Below are 19815 nucleotides of genomic sequence, written 5' to 3'. Positions count from 1 at the left end.
TTCTCCAACATGGCGAGCTTAATTCCAGCTTGGAAAGCATAAAGAAGACCCTCCCTAATAGCAATTAGCTCACCTCACCTCACCCTAAAGAACAGAGAACATCTGTTCAAAATCAGAAACAGCAAATAGAGTAGAGCCCTTTGCTTTTCTTCATTTGGACGTCTCTGAGTAAAACAAGAAAAGAAAAGAAAGAAACAAACCCTCTTAAGATTTTTGAATTAAGCGCGAAATCTAATTGCCTCTTCCGTTTTATCCTTTTCTACCAGAGGAGTACTTTATATTAATTTACTATCGACAAGGTGACTGGAACACTAGTACTCTGGATTTTGGTAGTTGATCAGAACCGCGGCCTTATAAACTAGTGTCATCTAATTTAATTCTCGTCTCAACAGAGCTGATGGCTCATCACAACGGAGGCGAAGAGCGTTTAGCTCCCCATGAACAGCAGGCAATTCTCAATGCTCCCCATGACCAGCAGGTACATCTCTCTCTGTCTCCCCAGTTGCTTTGCTTGGTCTTCTGCGATTCTGAAACCACACGCATGTTCTGCAACTTTATCCTCTTTGCTTTCTCTATTGCCACCGTCTTTCACTCTTACTGATACGGTTTTGTTGAAACAACAAGGTCCATCAAATCTCTCAATTCTTTAACTTTAATTACTATGATTTGAGAGAAAATCTTGGAGGAATGAATCTATTTCCTTTCATTTCTAACAACTTGCTGAAAAACAGGCTTCACTGCTGCTAGCTACTTCACAGCTGCGGCGGCGACGGCAATTTCGAGGGCGAAGACGAGCACGACGAAAACAGGGACATCCGAATGAAGAGACCTGCCGAATGTGTCGGCGTACCCTCACAAATGAGCACTGGCGTCATCTTGAAGGTTGTGGGGTGGGTAATCTCAAAACAATTCAAACAAATTTATTTGATTAATTGCTTCAAAAACTTGATAGCAAGACTTACTAATTCGTTTCTTCTTCAACAATTACAGCTCCGAGTTTGCAATCGGTGCTTTTTTCGTACCAGGAAGGAAGAGGAGATAGCTAGGAGAGAAGCAGAGGCTGGTGGTTTTTAAATTAACGAATCTTATATATGCAGTCCCCATATATCGTAAGCCAAGGCATGCATGCATGCATTTGCAGTTGTTGAGTTTTAAAAAAGGCATGGAGGGCCTATTCTAGTTATAAACCATAGTCTTGAGGTCTACTTTTACACAGTTTTAGCTATTAATTAAGACTGTTGTCATGCCCCATTTTACTTAACTTTGGCTTTTATGATTCCCTTTATATTGCTGAGTCTTGCAGTGTTGAACTACAAAATCTACTCCTGAATTATTTGGCAGTTGTAATTTGTGTCTGATTTGTAAATTTATTTTGTTTTTAAGGTTCATGAATTTGTGTCCATCATTTCTCTTCCTGGGTTCGTCTTGAGTCACAGTTTTCCGATTTGATTTAGGGTAAAGGAACATGCATAAGGACTGAAGAAAAGGAAGAAGTAATTAAGTAACTGACATTAAAGCAATTTCCTTTTGAAAGAGACAATTAAAGAGATCACATAAAAATGCTTCCATTTCGTTTCTCATGCAAACATGTAGCATCTTATCATTATCTTTAGTAACACACAAAAGAATTTGAGATCGAAAGACATACATGGACGTTGCAGGGTGAGTGTGGGACAGAAAGAGAGAGAGGAGTACCTGGATGTATATTAGCTGTTGGAGCAGCCACATTGAGATGGAAAGAGAGAGGGAGGAGGGAAATTTATCAGGATCATCCATTTCCTTTTAGATATATGACATGTGTTTTAACATCACATCAAATGATTGAAATTCATTTATAAATTACATCAAAGAGTTGACTGATGTGACTTATAAATGAGTTTCAACGATTTGATGTGATGTTGGAACATATCTCACACACCATTCATTTCCTTGTAAAAAATAGACCTAATATTGGTCCGAGAGAGGAGACGAGAAATGAGACAGAAGCGGAAGACTCCAAATTTATAAAGCGCAAGGGCTGGTTCTTGACAACTACACTTGCATCGGAAAGAAAGATAATCGTATATGGGTTGGATTATCCGGTTGTGGTGGGAATCCAAATCTTCTCTCTCTTTTATTTATCAAACAAAATCCTTTTCTCTCTTAAGAGGCTAAGGGTTATATTGGAAACTTCAAAACTTAACCCACCATTGGTGGAGCCTTCACGAGGCCAATGGCCCATCGCTCGTGGACTCTCAAAATTGTATTATTCAAAAAAATCATTTTTTTTTGAAAAAAAAAAAAAAAATTTTGTGTTTTTTTTTTTTTTTTTAAAAATTAAAAAAGAAAAATAATAAAAAAAAAAAAAAAAAAAAAAAAAAAAAAAATTTAAATTTTTTTTTTTTAAAAGTTTTTTTTTTTTTTTTTAAAAATTTGGGTTTTTAAGACTACTAGAAGATTCAAAACAATAGAAAACCACAGCTATGGAGATATTTAAAATTTTAGATTCATGCAAGATCTCACAATAGTCTCAAGAGATTTTTTTTATTTTTATTTTTTTTAGCAGAGCCTTTTGCACTCTGCAACCATCAGTAGCTTGAGAAACTCAGTAAAGCTAGCACTCCCAATTTTCTCCCTCTGATAGAAACCCACATATAAAATCGTTTACGTCCAACAGAAGACTGATGAAGCACCATTCGAAAATGGCTGAATGGTGGAAATCTAAGATTTAGTGGCGGTTTTCTCTCTTTACAAGTTACAACAACGTTGCCAAGCCTAGCCTAGGTAGGTCAAAAAAGAAGAAACCTAATAAGTATGAATGTGCGAGATAAATATCTTCGTTGGTCTTGGACATGCTCGCTTTTTCGCGATCGAAGGAGAGCCAGAGAAGAAGTAGAGAACTCCCTTTCTGAGGTGAGGTGGTGGGTCAGGGAGTTGGGTCCTCTTCGTTCGGAGCCTTTGGACACCTGTGTTGTCTATATTCTGTTATGCAAATCATGGTGAAGTTGGACCGTGTTCAACAGAACTGCAGGCGTTGGAATTTTCTCATTTATTCTTCTACTGATCGATTTCACTTCTGGCTTTATTCACATCGATATACGAGTAGGTGGCTTTATTTACCTCTTCACATCGATATACGAGTATAACATAAATTAAATAGAGGGTTTTCAAAATTACATCATATTGCTGGGCATTTGCTTGGTTGAAAATTGAAATGACTGGTTTAACAGACAGTCAAACTTACTAAGATAATCTACAGTACTGAGATTCTTCAAAGCATACTCTTCCGGTAGGGAGGTGGGGCTACTTGTCTTAATGTGGGTCATCCTCTTCTTACTGAGCTTTAGATAAGACGCCTGTGTTGTCTCATATATTCTATAGCTACTGAGTTTGCAAGATTTCACCTGAAAATTCTAATTCTAAAAAGGAACTTTGCATAAAGACATTTGTCTCCATAAGAACACCCTTCCAAGTTAAATCCAAAATGGAGAAAAATACTTTTTCATTGAAGACACAACTTTCGATATAATATTTCTATAATGAGGTTCAAAAAATGTGCTAGAGTGCTGTTATTTCTTGTAGAGAAAACAGAAAAAAAATGAATCAAAATATCCATACATATATAATGTAACATATTTTTCTTCGAAAAACAGTGAGAAACAGTAGGAATATGTTTTCCTTTTTTCAAAATACCCACTTGTCTAGTTGTCTGCCTCGAAGTGAGAAAATTGAAAGCGACAGATAACGATATAATTGCTGGACAAACTTTTAGACTTTTTTTTTTTTTTTTTTTTTTGGGTAAAATAATTGCTGTACAAACGATTGTTTGAGGAAAGTAATTTCAAAAGCAAATTGAACTTGAAGAGAGGGTAAATCCCAAGATATTAGTCACAAAAGATAGCAATACCGAATATACTTGAAAAAAAGGACTGAACGTTTAAAATCCCAAGATATTACCTCCCGCCCACGCTGAACGCCCTCCACCATCCCGCGGTTTGTGGCGGAGAGACTGCGTCGGTTTCTCTTTTCTCCTCGTCTCCACCTTCTCCTCATCTTTTCACCTTCTTCCCCTCCCTCCGCTCGCATCTGAACTTTAGATCAGAATTTTTTTTCCTTCTTTTTTGTCTTCTCTTTCTCTGGTTTCAAAAACCAGATCTGAAGTTCTTCACTTCGATCTATGTTTTCCGAATTCTCTCATCACCTTATCTTCCCTCATCGTCTCTCTTGTCGTTTTCTCTTTTTCTCTACAAGATTTGAAGTTCTTCACTTCGATCTCTGTTTTCCGAACTATCTCATCGCCTTATCTTCCCTCATTGTCTCTCTCGCTCTTTTCGTTTCTCTTCCCTTCCTATTCTCCATTTCTTCCATCTTCCACCTCTCTCCCTCTTCTCCACTTCTCCACTTCTCTCTCGTGAAGTTCCTGTTTAGGAAAGAAAAAAAAACACTCAGTTTCTCATTCTCCCCGTCTCTCTCTTCTCTCTTTCCCATCGTGAAGTTCTTTGAAAAGGAAAGAAAAAAAAAAAGGTTCAGTAGATGCAAATCTGGTTTTCTCAGTTCTCCCCTCTCGTCTCTCTTTGTTCCAGAGTCTTGTGTTGAGTCCCAATCGGGTTTTTGTCATGGTTATTTGAAAAAGGAAAGAAGAAAAGAAAGAAAAAAATATCTTCGACCGGCTTGTAGATGCGAGGATGCTGCATGTGGCGTGCTTTCTTCAAGTCTGAAGGTTTTACGCCGGAGTCGGAAATATCTTCCGTAGATCTGAAAGCTTTGTTAGTGCGAGAGTCTTGTGTTGATGGTCTCGTCAATGTGTTTTTGTCGTGGGTATTGTTTCCGCTGCAAGTCTGAAGGTTTTACGGAGTTCTGCTGGTGCTTTCTTCAAGTCTGAAGGTTTTACGCCGGAGTCGGAAATATCTCCCGTAGATCCGAAAGCTTTGTTAGTGCGAGAGTCTTGTGTTGATGGTCTCGTCAATGTGTTTTTGTCATGGCTATTGTTCCATTAGTTTCCGGAAAGTGTGCGAGAGTCTTGTGTTGTGGTCTCGAAGGTTTTTGTCTTGGCATGTTTCTGGTTTCGGTGCTTTCTTCAAGTCTGAAGGTTTTACGCCGGAGTCGGAAATATCTCCCGTAGATCTGAAAGCTTTGTTAGTGCGAGAGTCTTGTGTTGATGGTCTCGTCAATGTGTTCTTGTCATGGCTGTTGTTTCCGCTGCAAGTCTGAAGGTTTTACGCCGGAGTCGGAAATATCTCCCGTAGATCTGAAAGCTTTGTTAGTGCGAGAGTCTTGTGTTGATGGTCTCGTCAATGTGTTCTTGTCATGGCTATTGTTTCCGCTGCAAGTCTGAAGGTTTTACGCCGGAGTTCTGCTGGTGCTTTCTTCAAGTCTGAAGGTTTTACACCGGAGTCGGAAATATCTCCCGTAAATCTGAAAGCTTTGTTAGTGCGAGAGTCTTGTGTTGATGGTCTCGTCAATGTGTTCTTGTCGTGGCTGTTGTTTCCGCTGCAAGTCTGAAGGTTTTACGCCGGAGTCGGAAATATCTCCCGTAGATTTGAAAGCTTTGTTAGCGCTAGAGTCTTGTGTTAATGGTCTCGTAAATGTGTTTTCGTCGTGCTTAATTGTTTAATTGTGGTTGTTACGACCATTATTCTAAGGGTTTGGGTTTGACCCATTCCTTGGTTCAAATCGAACCTTATGTTTTCATGCATTTATCTTTTGTATTTGTGTCTTTATTTCTTTTTAAGTTCATGAATGAAGTTGAATACATATATATACTTGAAAAAAAAAGAGCTACTTCTTCAAAAGGTGATCACCCAATAACACGGCTGATGGAAGATGTTTGTCAGTTGGAGAAGTATTAAATAATTGTACCTGTCAACTCAATCAGTGAAGTGGTAATGGCGATAATGAGCAATTTAGGAGTCCGATCTGTGACCCGAGCACTTTTCCACCAAAATACAGAGGGGCCCGGGGTGGGTGATGAGAGTTTTCTTTTAAATATTTTTCAGCTGTAGAGCCCACGGATTTTGTGGTGGTAAAGCCGTGGTGATGATCCGGATTTGCAATTTAGCCCCTCTTCTACCCCACCCCGGGCGACTAGGTGGTTTGGTGGATGGAGTTTTGCAAGTTGTTTGCATTGGGTATTTAGTTACCATTTTGTTACATATAAGTATATATATGATCATATGCATGGAAGAGGCAGCGACATATTGCCATCAGTTTACACCTCCCCTATGAAGGGAAAAATCAAAAGAAAAAGGAATATCCATACGTTGTAATCACATAAAATGTGTTTGTTGGTTGCTTGTGTATGTGCATGCGCACGTGTGACGGTAAGAGGTTGAGGTGCTCATTGTGCCCGTGGTTGAAAATTTTCCGTCCGCTATGTCACTCAAGGACAAAGATAATGAGAAAAAAATACGAACAAAACAAAACAAAAGTCAATTTTTAGAATTGAATTAGCACCTTCCTGGATTAAACCTTACCTATGAGCTGATCTTACATTTAAACAATCTTAAGCATATTCCATAATTTTGTTGAAGACAAAACAAAGAACTAGGTGACATTCTTGGAATATTTGCAGAGCGATGTAATTTATAAAGCTGAGTTGAAAGCAGCAATTAAAGGATTAGATACATTCTCCCGGAAAGGGTGGTCAGGTTTGATAGTTGATGATGATGCATTCATGGAAATCAAATGCTCGATCTGTCGCCCTTGGGGCCTCAGCAGTATATCCAGATATATGGAGAGCCAAAACCCTTCAACAGACCATGGGGTCCATCACGAGCTTACAAATGGCCTCGAACACGGCCACCCTTGGCCCTTATGCTATTGGTCAAATTGTCTAGATTGGTCATCCTCAGAAGCTGGCTGTTTCACAAGGAGTTGCGATGGCCAAGAGTCTGATGGGGTTGGGTAGCGAGCATGTGGTCTGCTCACATTTGGGGGAGGCCTCAAGGGAGTAGTAGCAATCTCAGACTCTGGGCAACCTTGACGCTCTTGAAATGGAATGACAAAGACTGGACCAACGACCGATGACTGCTGCAATGTAGGGTCTACAATGGGCAATGCGAGACTGTCTTCTGGCAACTGCGATTCTACATTGTTGTGCTGCAATTGAGCTGGAGCTGCATCCCAAGTGGGTTTGACTTGTGCCCTATCCTGCAGCTCAGACCGCAGCTTCTCAATCTCTGCTTCTAGGACAGAATTCTCATCTCTCAGCTCATTCTTCTCAATGGTGACCTGTTTCATCAATTGTCAAAATAAAAAATAGGTTAAAAACAGCAGCACAATATGCCATCAAAGCCAAAACTAATAACACGGCTAATGGAAGATGTTTTGTCAGTAGGAGAAAGATAAAATAATTGTATCTGCCTACTCAATCAGTGAAGTGGTAATGGCGATAATGAGCAATTTAGCCCCTCTTCTACTCCACCCCAGGCGACTAGGTGGTTTGGTGGATGGAGTTTTGCAAGTTGTTGCATTGGGTGTGTGGTTACCATTTAGTTACATAATTATATCATATGCATGGAAGAGGGAGGGACACATTGCCATCAGTTTACACCTCCCCTATGAGGGGAAAAATGAAAAGACAAAAGGAATATCTACGTGTTGTAATCACATAAAATGTGTTTGTTGGTTGCTGGTGTATGTGCATGCACACGTGTGATGGTAAGAGGTTGAAGTGCTCACAGTGCTTGTGATTGAGAATTTTCTGTCAGCTATGTCACTCAAGGACAAGATAATGAGAAAAAACACGAACAGAAGACAAAAGTCAATTTCTAGAATTGAATTAGCATCCTCCTAGATTAAACGTTACCTATGAGCTGATATACATTTAAACAATCTTAAGCATATTCCATAACTTTGTTGAAAACAAAACAAAGAATAAGGTGACATTCCTGGAACATTTGCAGAACGATGTGATTGATAAAGCTGAGTTGAAAGCAGCAATTAAAGGATTAGATACATTCTCCTGGAAAGGATGGCCAGGTTTGATAGTTGATGATGATGCATTCATGGCAATCAAATGCTTGATCTCTAGCACTTGGGGGCCTCAGCAGTATATGCATCTATCTGGAGAGTCAAAACCCTTCAACAGATCACAAGTGAGAGGAGGAGAGGGGGGAAGAAAAAGGTTCCTTCAAAAAGTGGAAAATATGTAGCCCTTTTTTTTTTGTGCGCCGGGAGGGGGTGGGTTTGGAGTTTTGGGGGGGGGGGGGGGTGTGGTTTGAATGGTAGGATCTCCTTGTGCCTGGTACCATCCTTGATTCCCCTGATAATAGGATCTTTGTGATTCATGTTGCTGTACGACACTACACATGTAGGTTTAACTCTAATTGATTTGTTAAGGGGGGAAAAATAAAGATAAGGGGTAAGGAGAGAAAGCGTTACTGAAACTTGAGGCCAGTCAGTAAAACACCAAAAAAAACAGAAAATAGCTTGAAAAAGGATTCTGCTGCATCACATAGCACAACAATGAAGAAAAAAGCATGAACAGGTTTCAGAGTCTTACGTAGTGTGATTCAGATAGCAGGGATGTGTTTTCCTTTTTAAGGCATTCAACCTGAACCAGCAGATCACGCAGGAATCGAGTAGCCTCACCCAACACAGAAGCCTTGCCATTATTTTGCTGAGCTGGTTCTGTAAAATAGTAGTAGTTTGAAACCACAATGATCAGCAAATCAAACCATGATCCGTGAACATGGACAGGCAATACAACAAACTAGGTTGGGGCAGTGCAGGCTCTTATGATGGAATCTCAAACGGAAAAGTGACAACAGAAGAAGGTAATAGAACTACAGGATTCGGATACATCAAAGCCCTTAAAAACAGCCAAGATCTGGTGTAACCTGAAACAAGCTCAGGCCCCGCCGCGGTGGGGGGGGGGGGTAATCAAGGAAACACAAGTAAGGCACCTCTTCCAGCAAGCACATGGATGCCTAGGCAATGCTTCGACAACTATGCGTAACCCAACATTGCATGCCAAACCAACCCTAATAGAGCAGGTGACACATCAAACAAGCACTCAGATCATCCCTAATGGTCCTAGACAAATGTGTGGAACCAAAGAATATTATAAATTTGCAAAAAGTAATAATAATAATAAATGGGAGGAAAAGTTACCAAGTGCATTGCCCAACTCAAGGAAAAGCTCATTCAAATGGTCACGTTTAAGTTTCTCTCTCTCAGCCTTGTGGATTTTCTTTGGAACTTTTCCACTGTTCCTTTTGTTGGAGGTTAACCTACACAAAGAGAGATATTTCGGGCACCAAAGAAAATGACATAAAAGCTGGAGTTGAAAGTCATGCACAATACAAATAACTACAGGGTCCAGCATCCCTTAACTGCTTCCCTAACAGAAAATAATAATAACAATAATCTATTGCATGTACAGACCTCCTCATCTCATATAATTCAATATAATGATGTAGTTAAACGTAGAAGGGTTAAGAGAAGTAGTCAGGCAATATTTTATTTTAAGGAAGCAGATCCATGGGCTTGGTCTGTTTCTTTCGGTGAAGTTGTTTCTTACCTGATTTCAGATTCTACTATAGGTAGAATTGTAGAAAATAAGAAGCTTTTCTTAGTTAAATTGCAGTATAATCCCAATATCCAAGTTGACTGGAATTGAAAGAAGTCAAGAACTCACTTGAATTTATGCTGCTGGGAAGAGCCGGTGGTTATATCTTCGTTCTCTTTCATCCTGCGCACAGTCTCGCTATTTTCAGGTGTGTTCGTTGAACCTACCCTCCAAATCTGTTCTTACCCTGAATTTTCTTCTTCCATTCAGACTGTATTTTCTTCTTCCACCCATTATTTTCCATATTATTATTCCTGTACCTTATTCTTCCTTCTACTTGCAATTTTCTTGGACTGAACACCAACTGTTAAAAGTCACTTGAGACTTCACAGTTTGGTCTGAAACTTAGGAGCTTTAAAATAATTACCAAAACCCAGGGTCCTCAACCTCAAAATAATCATCTAGTGTGAAATGCATCATCAGTGCAGAACTACTTCAAGTTATATCTGAATTAGAGGAAATTATTGCTTTGTTTTGACTTTGTAGGGCTATTGTCTCTTTCTGCTAAGAGGGATTCAGAATCTAATCCTAAAAATTCAATTGATTTGAAACGATTTGAGAAAGTTCCTATGCTTAGAGTTAATTAGGGTTGTACTCAGTCTTATCGTGGAAAGACAAAACCCCATTCTTATTCTATTTGCCTCTAATTATATATCCTGTTATTCACAGAAAAAAAAAAATTAAAATTTTGTTCTCAGCTTTTGCTTTGTTTTTTCCACCTCCATTTATGCTTCCAAATGCATCCCTTGTTTTTTAATTTTGATGCACATTTTGCCCCTATTTTCTTAATTTTCATTAATAGACTTCTAAATTTCCATTTATTTAGGGATTACCCCTATTCTTTAAGAATCAAGTTATTTGTTGTCTGTGGGCCCATAGACATTCAAATATAAGAGTTTTGGAACCTGGGATAGCTTCACTAATCCTTTTCCCAATTAATTGAGCTCACATGAATTCTCTTAAGAGATAAATAACTGGTTAAACCTAATGCATTCATAACCTTTGGCCTACCTCTAGTTCTTTTAGCTCCTCTAATCTGCAAACAATAACTCTTCCTTACCATGCGTCCAATGGACTCCATTGAAAATACTATAAACTCATCAAACAATTCTCATTCAGCTTGTTCTCTATGAAAGCCAACCTAGCCTCTCACCATGTCAACATCCTCATTTCAACTACAAATATTTTAGTCATCTGTTCTTTCTTTCTCACCCAACACTTAGCTCCATATAATTATTGATCATTTGACTATCCCTACAAGGTTTTCCTTCAGAGTATAATGGAATGTTTTAATCACAGAAAACTAATAAAGCACTGGTCCATTTAGCATAAACTCCTTTAATCTTGTAAGCAATATGTTCCCCATTTCCACATCTTTAATCAGAAAGGAGCCTAATTTCATATGCTTCGAGAAGCTCTCTTGGGGAGGTTTGATCACGTCCAACAGAGAAGTGGAGAGCTCATTCCATGTGAGGACTGAGGAAGAGACCATATGAACAGAGATGCTAACATATCCTGCCCAATCCTTTTCTCTTGAATACATTTGCTTTCTTTTTTATGGATAATTTTTATTGACAAAACCATGGATTGCATTGAGAGGTTACTGTTAATCCACCATGATAGAAACTATCATAGTTTCAACCCCTTGTGCATTTACATAAGTTTTCCAACACTTTCAACCCATGGTCTGTTTACATAATTTTTACAATACTTAAACAAAACCAATCAATCAAAAGACGCTGTCAATTAAAATGATTGTATTCCACCTTCAAAATACTTTCCTGATCTTATACCATCTGATTAGGATGTACACACAAAAACCTAAAGAAAAAAGAGGCTGACCTGCCAACTGGTTTATCTGCTGCAGCCGCTTTGACCTGCTTAGCCATTGGAATATGAACCTCAGGGACCATGCTTAAGTCCTTATATCAAGTCCCAAGCTTATTCAAAGATGGTCGGCAAAGTAACAACAGGATATTTTCCTGGTAAAATCCAACAACAGAAGTTCAAAAAATAAGCATCATCTAACGTCAATTTAACGGATTACCTTGAAAAATATCAAGTTCACTGTCAAAGGAGAAACCAGAAGCTTCAACTAAACTCAATTCAATGCTAGACTACGAGTCATATTATAATTCTATACTAGAATTGAATTTCAATAGCAGAAAATCTTAACTTTGACCAAAAATCTTTTTGTCAGACTAAAATCAATATCAAACATTAAAATTTGAATTACCCGTAGGAAGATATATCTAGCTAAGATCTATAACAGGGGTCCGAAGGGAGGTTTTCGTCAGAATGAAATTCTCTTTGATTACACCTCTAAATGGAGAGAATATCTTACGACACAGAAGAATTCCTTTAACGGAACCTATTCCGAACCAAAATATTAATAACAAGTAAAAATGTAAATCTTTTTTGGATGAAAAAACACTACTACTAAAACAAAGGAAGCAGAAAAATCGCCAAAAAAAACTTGTATAGAGAAGCACAGGAAAGTGGAGAATTAGGGCAAACTTACCTTCGGTATCTGCAATACGAGGGGTGAACCAAGGCAAGAACAGGATAACCCTGAAGTGGGAAAAGAAATGGAAGGAGCGCTTGTAGCCGAAGTAACCAGATATTTGACAAACATGATTTCTTACATTAGAGAAAAAAAAAAATGGGATTTTTCATACCATCTTGGTCGCGTTTGGGTCCGTCTGCGGGTCTACAGAAAAATTGTGGGCTTCAGTTCCCATTCCACGCGGTGCGTGTGGCGAGCACCCGCCAGTTACAAGCATCCAACCCCGACAGACACACAAGCCATCAGAACATTTTCTTGTTTCTTCAACGTGACCATGTTAATTACCAATTACTACAACCCATAAAAGGTCTTCGTTCGCTTGCCCTACACGTGCCATATGGCAAAAAATTTTTCCGACCGTGCAGGAATTCTCTTTTCTTTCTTTCTTTTTTCTTTTTTCCTTTTTTTTTTTTTTTTTTTTTTGTACTAGTGCTTTTTTAACAGCTCCCCCGAATTGAATATGGATCTTTAGTACTCAACAAACCCGCTGGCACTCCCCAAGACTTCTCCATTGAGAAATATGGATCTTTAGTATTCAACCAACCCTGCATTGACACTTTTCTCGTATTTCATATATAATACATATATATACATCCGCCCTCACTATGCCACGCATGCAATATGAAATACATAGTCGGCCACTCGGCCCCACCACTTCGACATAGAGCGCATCTCACTCCTCTAATATAGAATATTTTGTTTAATCTAACTTGGAGAGGTTGCTCGCTTGGTAAGATCTAATGCCTCATCAACGGTTTAAATACCCCTCCCATATTTAAATTACATATTAAAACAACAAAAAAACTACCATTGAAAATGTAGTCAAAACACGAGTAAGTTGGCCAAAAGGCAAGAAAATAAAATCTTTTAGTCTTATTTTTATATTAGGGTGGAACAACCCTTGACGCCTCTTTTTTTCCCCAATGAAATAAATGATTTTTTTTTTAGGTAAGAGCAGAGTGCAATTTTTCAATGAAGTTCGCCATTTCGCTTCCTGGTGAACCCGAGAAACAACAAACTTTGTCGAAATTTCTATTAATATTTGCCCAATAATATCGCTACAGGTGAGTTTCAATGTTAGTTTCAGAGATCCTGGAATCAGAAAACTCTAAGGTCGGTAAATAAAAATAAATATAAATAAAAAAAGAGAGGGGGGGGGGGGGGGGGGGGGGGGGGGGGGGGGGGGGGGGGGGGGGGGTGATGGTTAATTTGGGCTTTTGAGTATTAATTGTGTTAGTTTAAAAAATAACTGTCTTTTGATTATTTTTATAATTAATTTCTCTTAAACTTATTTTTTTTAACCATACACAAGATTCTAAGTATATTAACTTCCCTCTTACCTCTATAATTCTACTCCTACTTTGAGTTTCTTCAATATTTTCTTAATCTAAAGTTCCAAATTTTTTATCTAATTTTTATTTTAGCACACAAATAATTCTCGAATTCGAATCTGAATCCGAATTTTAATTTGTACGCTTTTTTTACTACTTTGTTGACCGAATATAAAAATTGACTTTGTTCGTTCAGAATAATTCTCCATCTGAATAATTTTCGAATTTGGAAATAAATAACTATAATACAAACACATAAATACACATAAAATATCGACACACTTTTGGGTAATCAGATCAATATCAATATTGCACCCAAAAAAATCAATATCAATATGACGTGTTATGTGGTATTATAATGAAAACGATAAAATAGCTATGTTAATTTTCTTCCCGTTTGTTTTCATATCCTCTTCAAGTAATACATCATGGGATCCACACTTACATCTTTTTTTATTTTTTATTTATTTTATTTTATTTTTATTTATAACTTTTTGATTATATATAAATTATTTTACTGAAGAAAAAAAATATTACTTGTAACTATATTATTTTTAATCTATTTTGGGAATAATGTGTAGTTTCAAATTTAGAATATTATTTATTTTCTTATTATTTTTTCTAGCATTGATGTTTGAAATGCTGATTTTTCTTACACCAAAGCTGTAAGCTTTTGATAATAACTTCCTAAGTTCCGATTTGATCCTCCACATGATGCATGACCATTTATAGAAAACCAATCTCTTTGTCTTTTGATTAAGTGTGTGAATATATATTAACTTGAAATGACAACATCCATATGCATGAAGCAACGCTTCCAAGAACTAATCTTTGGATGCATTATGTTGAATGAAATTTTCAGTTTTTTTTTCCCAAGAAATAACTTCTCTCTTGCGTATTTGAATACTTTGTTACAGTTTCGTGAAGAAAAAAGAAATAGGGAAAGAAAGAAGATTATTTTATTAAAAAAAATTTAACCACTGTTACAAAAAAAATCATTCCAGGTGAAATAAATTTGTACTTTTTAAATGAAGCAAACCTTCCAAACTCTTCGGCACATTGACACCTCACCCATGACCCATGAGTCATGACCCAAAAGGAAGATTTTGCCAGCCCAACTATCGACATATATGGGCTGAGTTTCAGGCCAAGTGGGCCTTAAGCTATCAATGATGTTTTGGACTCCCTGAATATTCTATCTCAGACAAGGTCATCAGTTCGTGGGCCACAGTCCACACCATGCTGAGACCTCTCAACTTGATTAAATCGTTGACCCTTGAATCTTCTTTGTCTCCCACTATCACGTCCACTACTCTCTACTTCTCATGTAATTACTTGCAGCCATCAATCAGCCCTTTCATTACTTAAAAAAGCTACCAAGGAACCACTCTCAAGATTCTTTCCTTTTAAACAAAATAAAGTGAACGTGTGACAGTGATCCTTGAGATGTTCTTGCTTCTCATTGATTTTTATATATAGCATCTGGTGGGATTTATTAGATGTGTTAGAACAGGTTCTGCAACTCATAGCTGGACTAGAATCATTGTCGTCTGAACATCTAATTTACTAAATTCCAACACAAAGAAAGCATCTGAGTTCCAACACTTGCAAAGAGGAATGTCTCTCCAATGGATCTAAATAATAAAAGATCAACTCTCCAGCTCATGAGTTGGCTCTCCCATCATTCTTCTTTACTAATGTACCTGGGATTATATGATTCAATGCTTATTATTTATCTTAATTTTAGAAAGAAAAAGTGAAGAGGTTGGAGTCTTATGGGCGAAGGTTCTATATATCTCTGTAAGTGCCATGATTAAAGTAGCTAATTGTTTAATGTATGTCAATGGATTGCGTTGGGTTTAGTACAACTTGGGGTTATGGGTCAGTCTTGATACCCAACATTCCCCTTATTTTATGGTGCTTCAACTCAAATCCCAAGACCTGAGTGATTCAAAATAATCAGAAAAATTCAACTGGAACTTGTCACAGTAAAGCTCTAAAACCTAAATAACAAACCATATAGAAATGATTCAGACTCACTAAGGCCAGCCGCATATGTGCTGTGTTGCTTTCAAATTATTAAATACCAATTCATGACACCAAAAGCCACCCGTGTCATCAACTGAAGCATAGATGTTCAGGCCAGGTTTCTTTTTTCCCTCTCCAATATATCTGAGAGAGGTTTGAGGATTAACAGTTGTAACCCCAGTAAATCCTTCTGTTCAGTTGTATGATTGGCTTATTGGACTGTTAATTTCTTATTTCCATTAATGTTGAGGGCATGTTAATGCATTTCATTTCCTAGGAAAAGAAAGTGAAATCTACATGGATTATTGAGAAAGGACACAGAAAAGCAACAAGTAGCTCCATCTTTGAATCACAAGGGTCTTTTCTTTTTCCAGTAAAACACCTTTGTAACCAAAGGCATATGCAGGTATCACCAAAATGGCAGAGCTAGAAATGTGGTATTATGACATTTCACAAATCTGGTCACCTGCCCAATTCATGCTTTATTTTTTTTATCCAAATTCCAATCAATTCTGGATCTTTTTGGTTTATAATCAAGAACCATAATAAGTCAATAGGCAATAGAAAAGGAAAAGAAAATTCAGGAAGGGAATGATGGGTCATTGTAGTACCATTATTCCGGTATATATATGTCTCTAACATGGTTTCACATGCCCATTTATTCCTTATTGACCGATTCATCTACCCCACCTTTAGAGATCTGTCTGTTCTAATATTAGCATAAGAAGATACGTTTGTCTAAGGAGGCTGGTTTTAGAGATACAAAAAAGATCCTTGAGGGTAGAATTGGGCATGCTTCGCCTAGAACTTTATATATCAATAGCACTTACAACTGTAACTTCAAAGGCTAGCTCTAAGGGTAATTAAAGAACCTTATCTCTAACTGCAAACCTTGCTTCTGCAGATAATATAATGCTTCAGTGCATGTGTTCTCTGATGAAAGTAATTAAGACCTTGAACCTGAAAAATCTATTTTTAGTATAGTTTACAGGCTAGACTCTCAAGAACACTCACCTCAGCATCTAAATAAACTTGCTGCCCATCCTCTTGAGAAGAACATTTCTATAGAATATTAACCTGGGTTTCGTAGAAACAAGCAATTATAGATCATAGAAGGCCTGGATCAGCATAATTTATGAAAATGGCCCACCTAAATGATTTTCCAATTTGATGTGCCCTGGGCCACGTGTAGGGCTAAGAACACTCATGATCAATATATACTGTAGCCTTCAATTCGCAGTTTTGCAATACCAAACATATAGGAAGAGGAGGAGGACGACGAATGATCTTCCCTTCTTAGCCAGTGATGACAATGTCAATGTACGTAGTAGCATTCAAATGGGGCTCACCACCTGAAACTGATGTGTTACGGGTCCCAACATCATAGTAAATGGGCTGGACCCACTTTCCCTGGTATTACCTAAATCGCAGTTGCTGTAACGTCAGATGCATGGGAGAGATTTGAAGAATCAAATCGGAACCAGTGTTTGCTGGATCAGTACTTATATGCAACACTGATTAACTAACTATTGCATAACATAAATATGCAAAATTCAATGCTATCTCCCACAACACAGAGACAGTTTTGAGAGAGAGAGAATGCAGGAATGAACTTCAGTCATGTTTATGAATGTGGGGTACGCTTTAGTTTTTTTAACCGCAATTGCGAGTTGAAAATGAAGCTTGGGATAGCATGCATGAGAGAGTTACTGAGGTTTCTCACAGAACGATTAGAGTTTTACAAGCCAAAACTGCAAAACAGTCAATATATAATTAATAAGATTTTCTTTTAGTAACAGCTCAAAGACAGTAATGAAAGTAAAACAGCTGCCAACACCCATCTTAAGAATCTGTGTCTTCTCAAACCCTAAATCCTTGCTACTCAGTACTCACACAAACATAAGATGATGCAGGGGGCCCAAAAAAATGGGAAAATCGAACTCAGTTTCAAAATATATTAAAAAGATTCTTGATCAAGGAAGAGAGAAAAAGAAGAAAAAAAAATTCAAAATTCAAGCCATACATGTTCAAATCTGATCATCATCTAGGAATGGTGACTGGTTGAATCAGGTCGGTCATTCCCTCCTTGATGATGCTGATTAGAACCACTCGCCTGAGGGTCAGAAGCACCACTGCTGTCCCCGCCGCCGCCACCGGACAAAGAGCGATAGGCATTAAATGAAGCAAGCATACCCAAGTGGCTCTCAGAACCACCACTTCCACCAATGCCTGAAACAAACTGCTGGCTAGGCAAGAGAGCCATGGGGGTTGGAAAATTCATGAAATGTAGCCCACTGGACATCGATCCTCTATACATACTAGTGTTACTCATGGAAGGAAATGTCCATACAGGATCAGTAGCACTCATGCTTTGGTTGTTAGGGTTAGTAACCATCCAGAAAGTCCCCGGAATCTGAGAATGACTTGCCTGAATTGGACCAGATGAAGTTGATTGCAACAAGTAGCTACCCATTTGTTGTTGACAAGCATCCTGCTCCTGCCGACGCTTTCTGCCGCCGATACCCATCTCGGTGTCTTCCGACGACATGTCTAGACAAGGGTCACGAAGCTCCTGCTTTGTAGCATGTAACATGTTAGGGTTCACATCGTTTGTGTTAAAACTGAGAAGAGAGGAGGAAGTGTTCTCTGGGAATAGAATTCGACGCTGTGAATCTTCAATGCTTCGTTCCCATTCGCTTCTCAACCTTTGATGTTGAGTTGCCGCCGCAAAATTTTGATTGAAGTAAGAAGTTCTAAGCTGAGATGGTGCCGACATGCTAGAACCGGAACTCCGAAGGGAGATGTTTAAGGACGTGAAATTGGCTGGAATAGTGCCCGTTCCGGTGGCGGCGATCACCGCCGGCTCCGCTTGTTGTAGGAGCCATTCGATGGTTTCACCGTCGGATTTGTGCCCTAGCTCTCGAGTTAGCTGAAAGACACGAGCCGCACAAGTGGCCGGCATGCGAATGCGACGTCCCCGGCCGTCGACCTTGGTGTGTCGATCTTTGGTGGATGTTCGCTTTGGTGGAGGTTTCTTTGGTGGCTCAGCTCTTTGGACTTGGAGACTAGTGGAATTAATCTCCGCTGATATGGCTAGAGATGGATAACCTGAGCTTGAACACACGTCTTCGTCTTCCTTCTTCTCTAGCAACTGTAATGGAAAGTTGGGTCTTCGGATCCCATTTTCTCCTTCCATGATCAGATAAAAAGATTAGTCTATGCTTTCTTAGCACATCTGGGTGATGAATGGAGCAAACTGTAGATGACCCTTTCGATTCAAATTACATGTGCTGATGTGGGTCTCTTTTCTCTATTTTTTTCCCCTTCTTTTCTCTCTTGATGGTGGTGGTGGTGGTGATGGTGGGGGAGACAGTGGCGCTTCTGCTCTCTCTTGGACTGCGATTGATTTCACGTTCGTGAGAGAGATAGAGAGAGAGAGAGAGCGAGAGAGGCAGATTGGTTTGGGATGGTTTCTCCGTAGAGTCTAGAGAGAAAGGATAAGGGAGGGAAGAGGGCAAGCTTTAAGCAACAAATATAATGAGTGGGAATTATACGGTGGGCTTCCAAAAGCAAATTTTTGGAGAAAAAATCGCTTTACTAAAAACTTTAAATTTTTTTTCCTAAATTTATATTTTTAATTAAATATTTAAAATTTCAAACTTGTTTGTTCTGGGCACACTTCTTTACTCATATTACAGGCAGAATCTATCTCTAAATAATGATAAAATGAATGAGAGACGAAATTCTTTTAAAATTATCTGGTAATATATTTTTTTAAAAATTAAGTGAAAAAAGCAGAGACAATGAAGGGCATTTGTTTCTCACAAAATGAAATTTTTATTTATTTAATTTTTTTTAAATCTTGGCATCCTTTTATTGTGGTTGGACAATCCCTTGGTTCAGACTCCACGTGCGGTGCTCTTTATCATTCAATCCGTAAAGACAAGTGGTGGCCAGGGTGGGACCCGATCCCAAGTCAAAAAATCGAGAGACTTGGAAAGAAAAGATGATCAAGTGGGTCCCATTTCATTTAAGTAATCATTACATCTCTCCTTTGGCTCCCTGCCCATTGCCTTTGCATCTTGACCCTGGTTGGAATTTACAAATAAATACGGTTCTGAGTTCTCCCCCCCTTGGTTAGGGGTTAGGAATTATGTGTCTTACTACAGCTAGCTTTTAATTAATATGGACTTCATTGGTCTAGGTGAGATGATGCGTACACTTGACACTGTTCTGCTGGACTTATCATCATCATCTCAGGTCTTAATCTTGATGGATCGCTTCATTCTTAAAGATTCCCAACATGTGATGTCAAATTAATATAGCACATGATAATTTTT

General features: G+C 38.4%; 2 protein-coding genes across 3 annotated transcripts; both read right to left on the bottom strand.

Moving 5' to 3' along the window:
* Positions 1-6186: 6186 nt before the first annotated feature.
* Positions 6187-12369, bottom strand: LOC149020327 (transcription factor bHLH47-like). 2 transcript variants are annotated; one of them, XM_089148438.1, is made up of 5 exons: positions 12072-12369; positions 11393-11532; positions 9094-9212; positions 8483-8610; positions 6191-7209 (listed from the first exon to the last, which is right to left on the bottom strand). In XM_089148438.1, the coding sequence occupies exons 2-5, from the start codon at positions 11461-11463 to the stop codon at positions 6796-6798; spliced, it is 732 nt and encodes a 243-aa protein (XP_089004564.1). In that variant the 5' UTR covers positions 11464-11532; positions 12072-12369; the 3' UTR covers positions 6191-6795. The 2 variants fall into 2 exon arrangements, with proteins under 2 accessions (XP_089004565.1, XP_089004564.1); XM_089148439.1 differs by lacking the exon at positions 12072-12369 and having other exon boundaries at positions 6187-7209; positions 11393-11473.
* Positions 12370-16079: 3710 nt separating this feature from the next.
* Positions 16080-18686, bottom strand: TCP15 (TCP family transcription factor). The gene has a single exon (XM_089148437.1). It carries the CDS (start codon positions 18669-18671, stop codon positions 17520-17522), a length of 1152 nt encoding a protein of 383 aa, XP_089004563.1. The 5' UTR covers positions 18672-18686; the 3' UTR covers positions 16080-17519.
* Positions 18687-19815: the final 1129 nt, after the last annotated feature.

Source organism: Hakea prostrata, chromosome 3 (genome assembly GCF_041222555.1).
Source record: "Hakea prostrata isolate BN-2017 chromosome 3, UWA_Hpros_2, whole genome shotgun sequence".
In the NCBI taxonomy this organism is placed as follows: Eukaryota; Viridiplantae; Streptophyta; class Magnoliopsida; order Proteales; family Proteaceae; genus Hakea; species Hakea prostrata.
This window is presented reverse-complemented; position numbering and strand designations above follow the sequence as displayed.

Bases quoted from the DNA above. Each gene is read 5' to 3' on its own strand.
- LOC149020327 (XM_089148438.1), bottom strand. From the start codon at position 11,463: ATGGTCCCTGAGGTTCATATTCCAATGGCTAAGCAGGTCAAAGCGGCT. The intron at 9,213-11,392 runs GTCAGCCTCTTT...CTCTTTGTGTAG, and splicing joins GCAGATAAACCAGTTGGCAG to GTTAACCTCCAACAAAAGGA. The intron at 8,611-9,093 runs GTAACTTTTCCT...ACTATTTTACAG, and splicing joins TGAGTTGGGCAATGCACTTG to AACCAGCTCAGCAAAATAAT.
- TCP15 (XM_089148437.1), bottom strand. From the start codon at position 18,671: ATGGAAGGAGAAAATGGGATCCGAAGACCCAACTTTCCATTACAGTTG.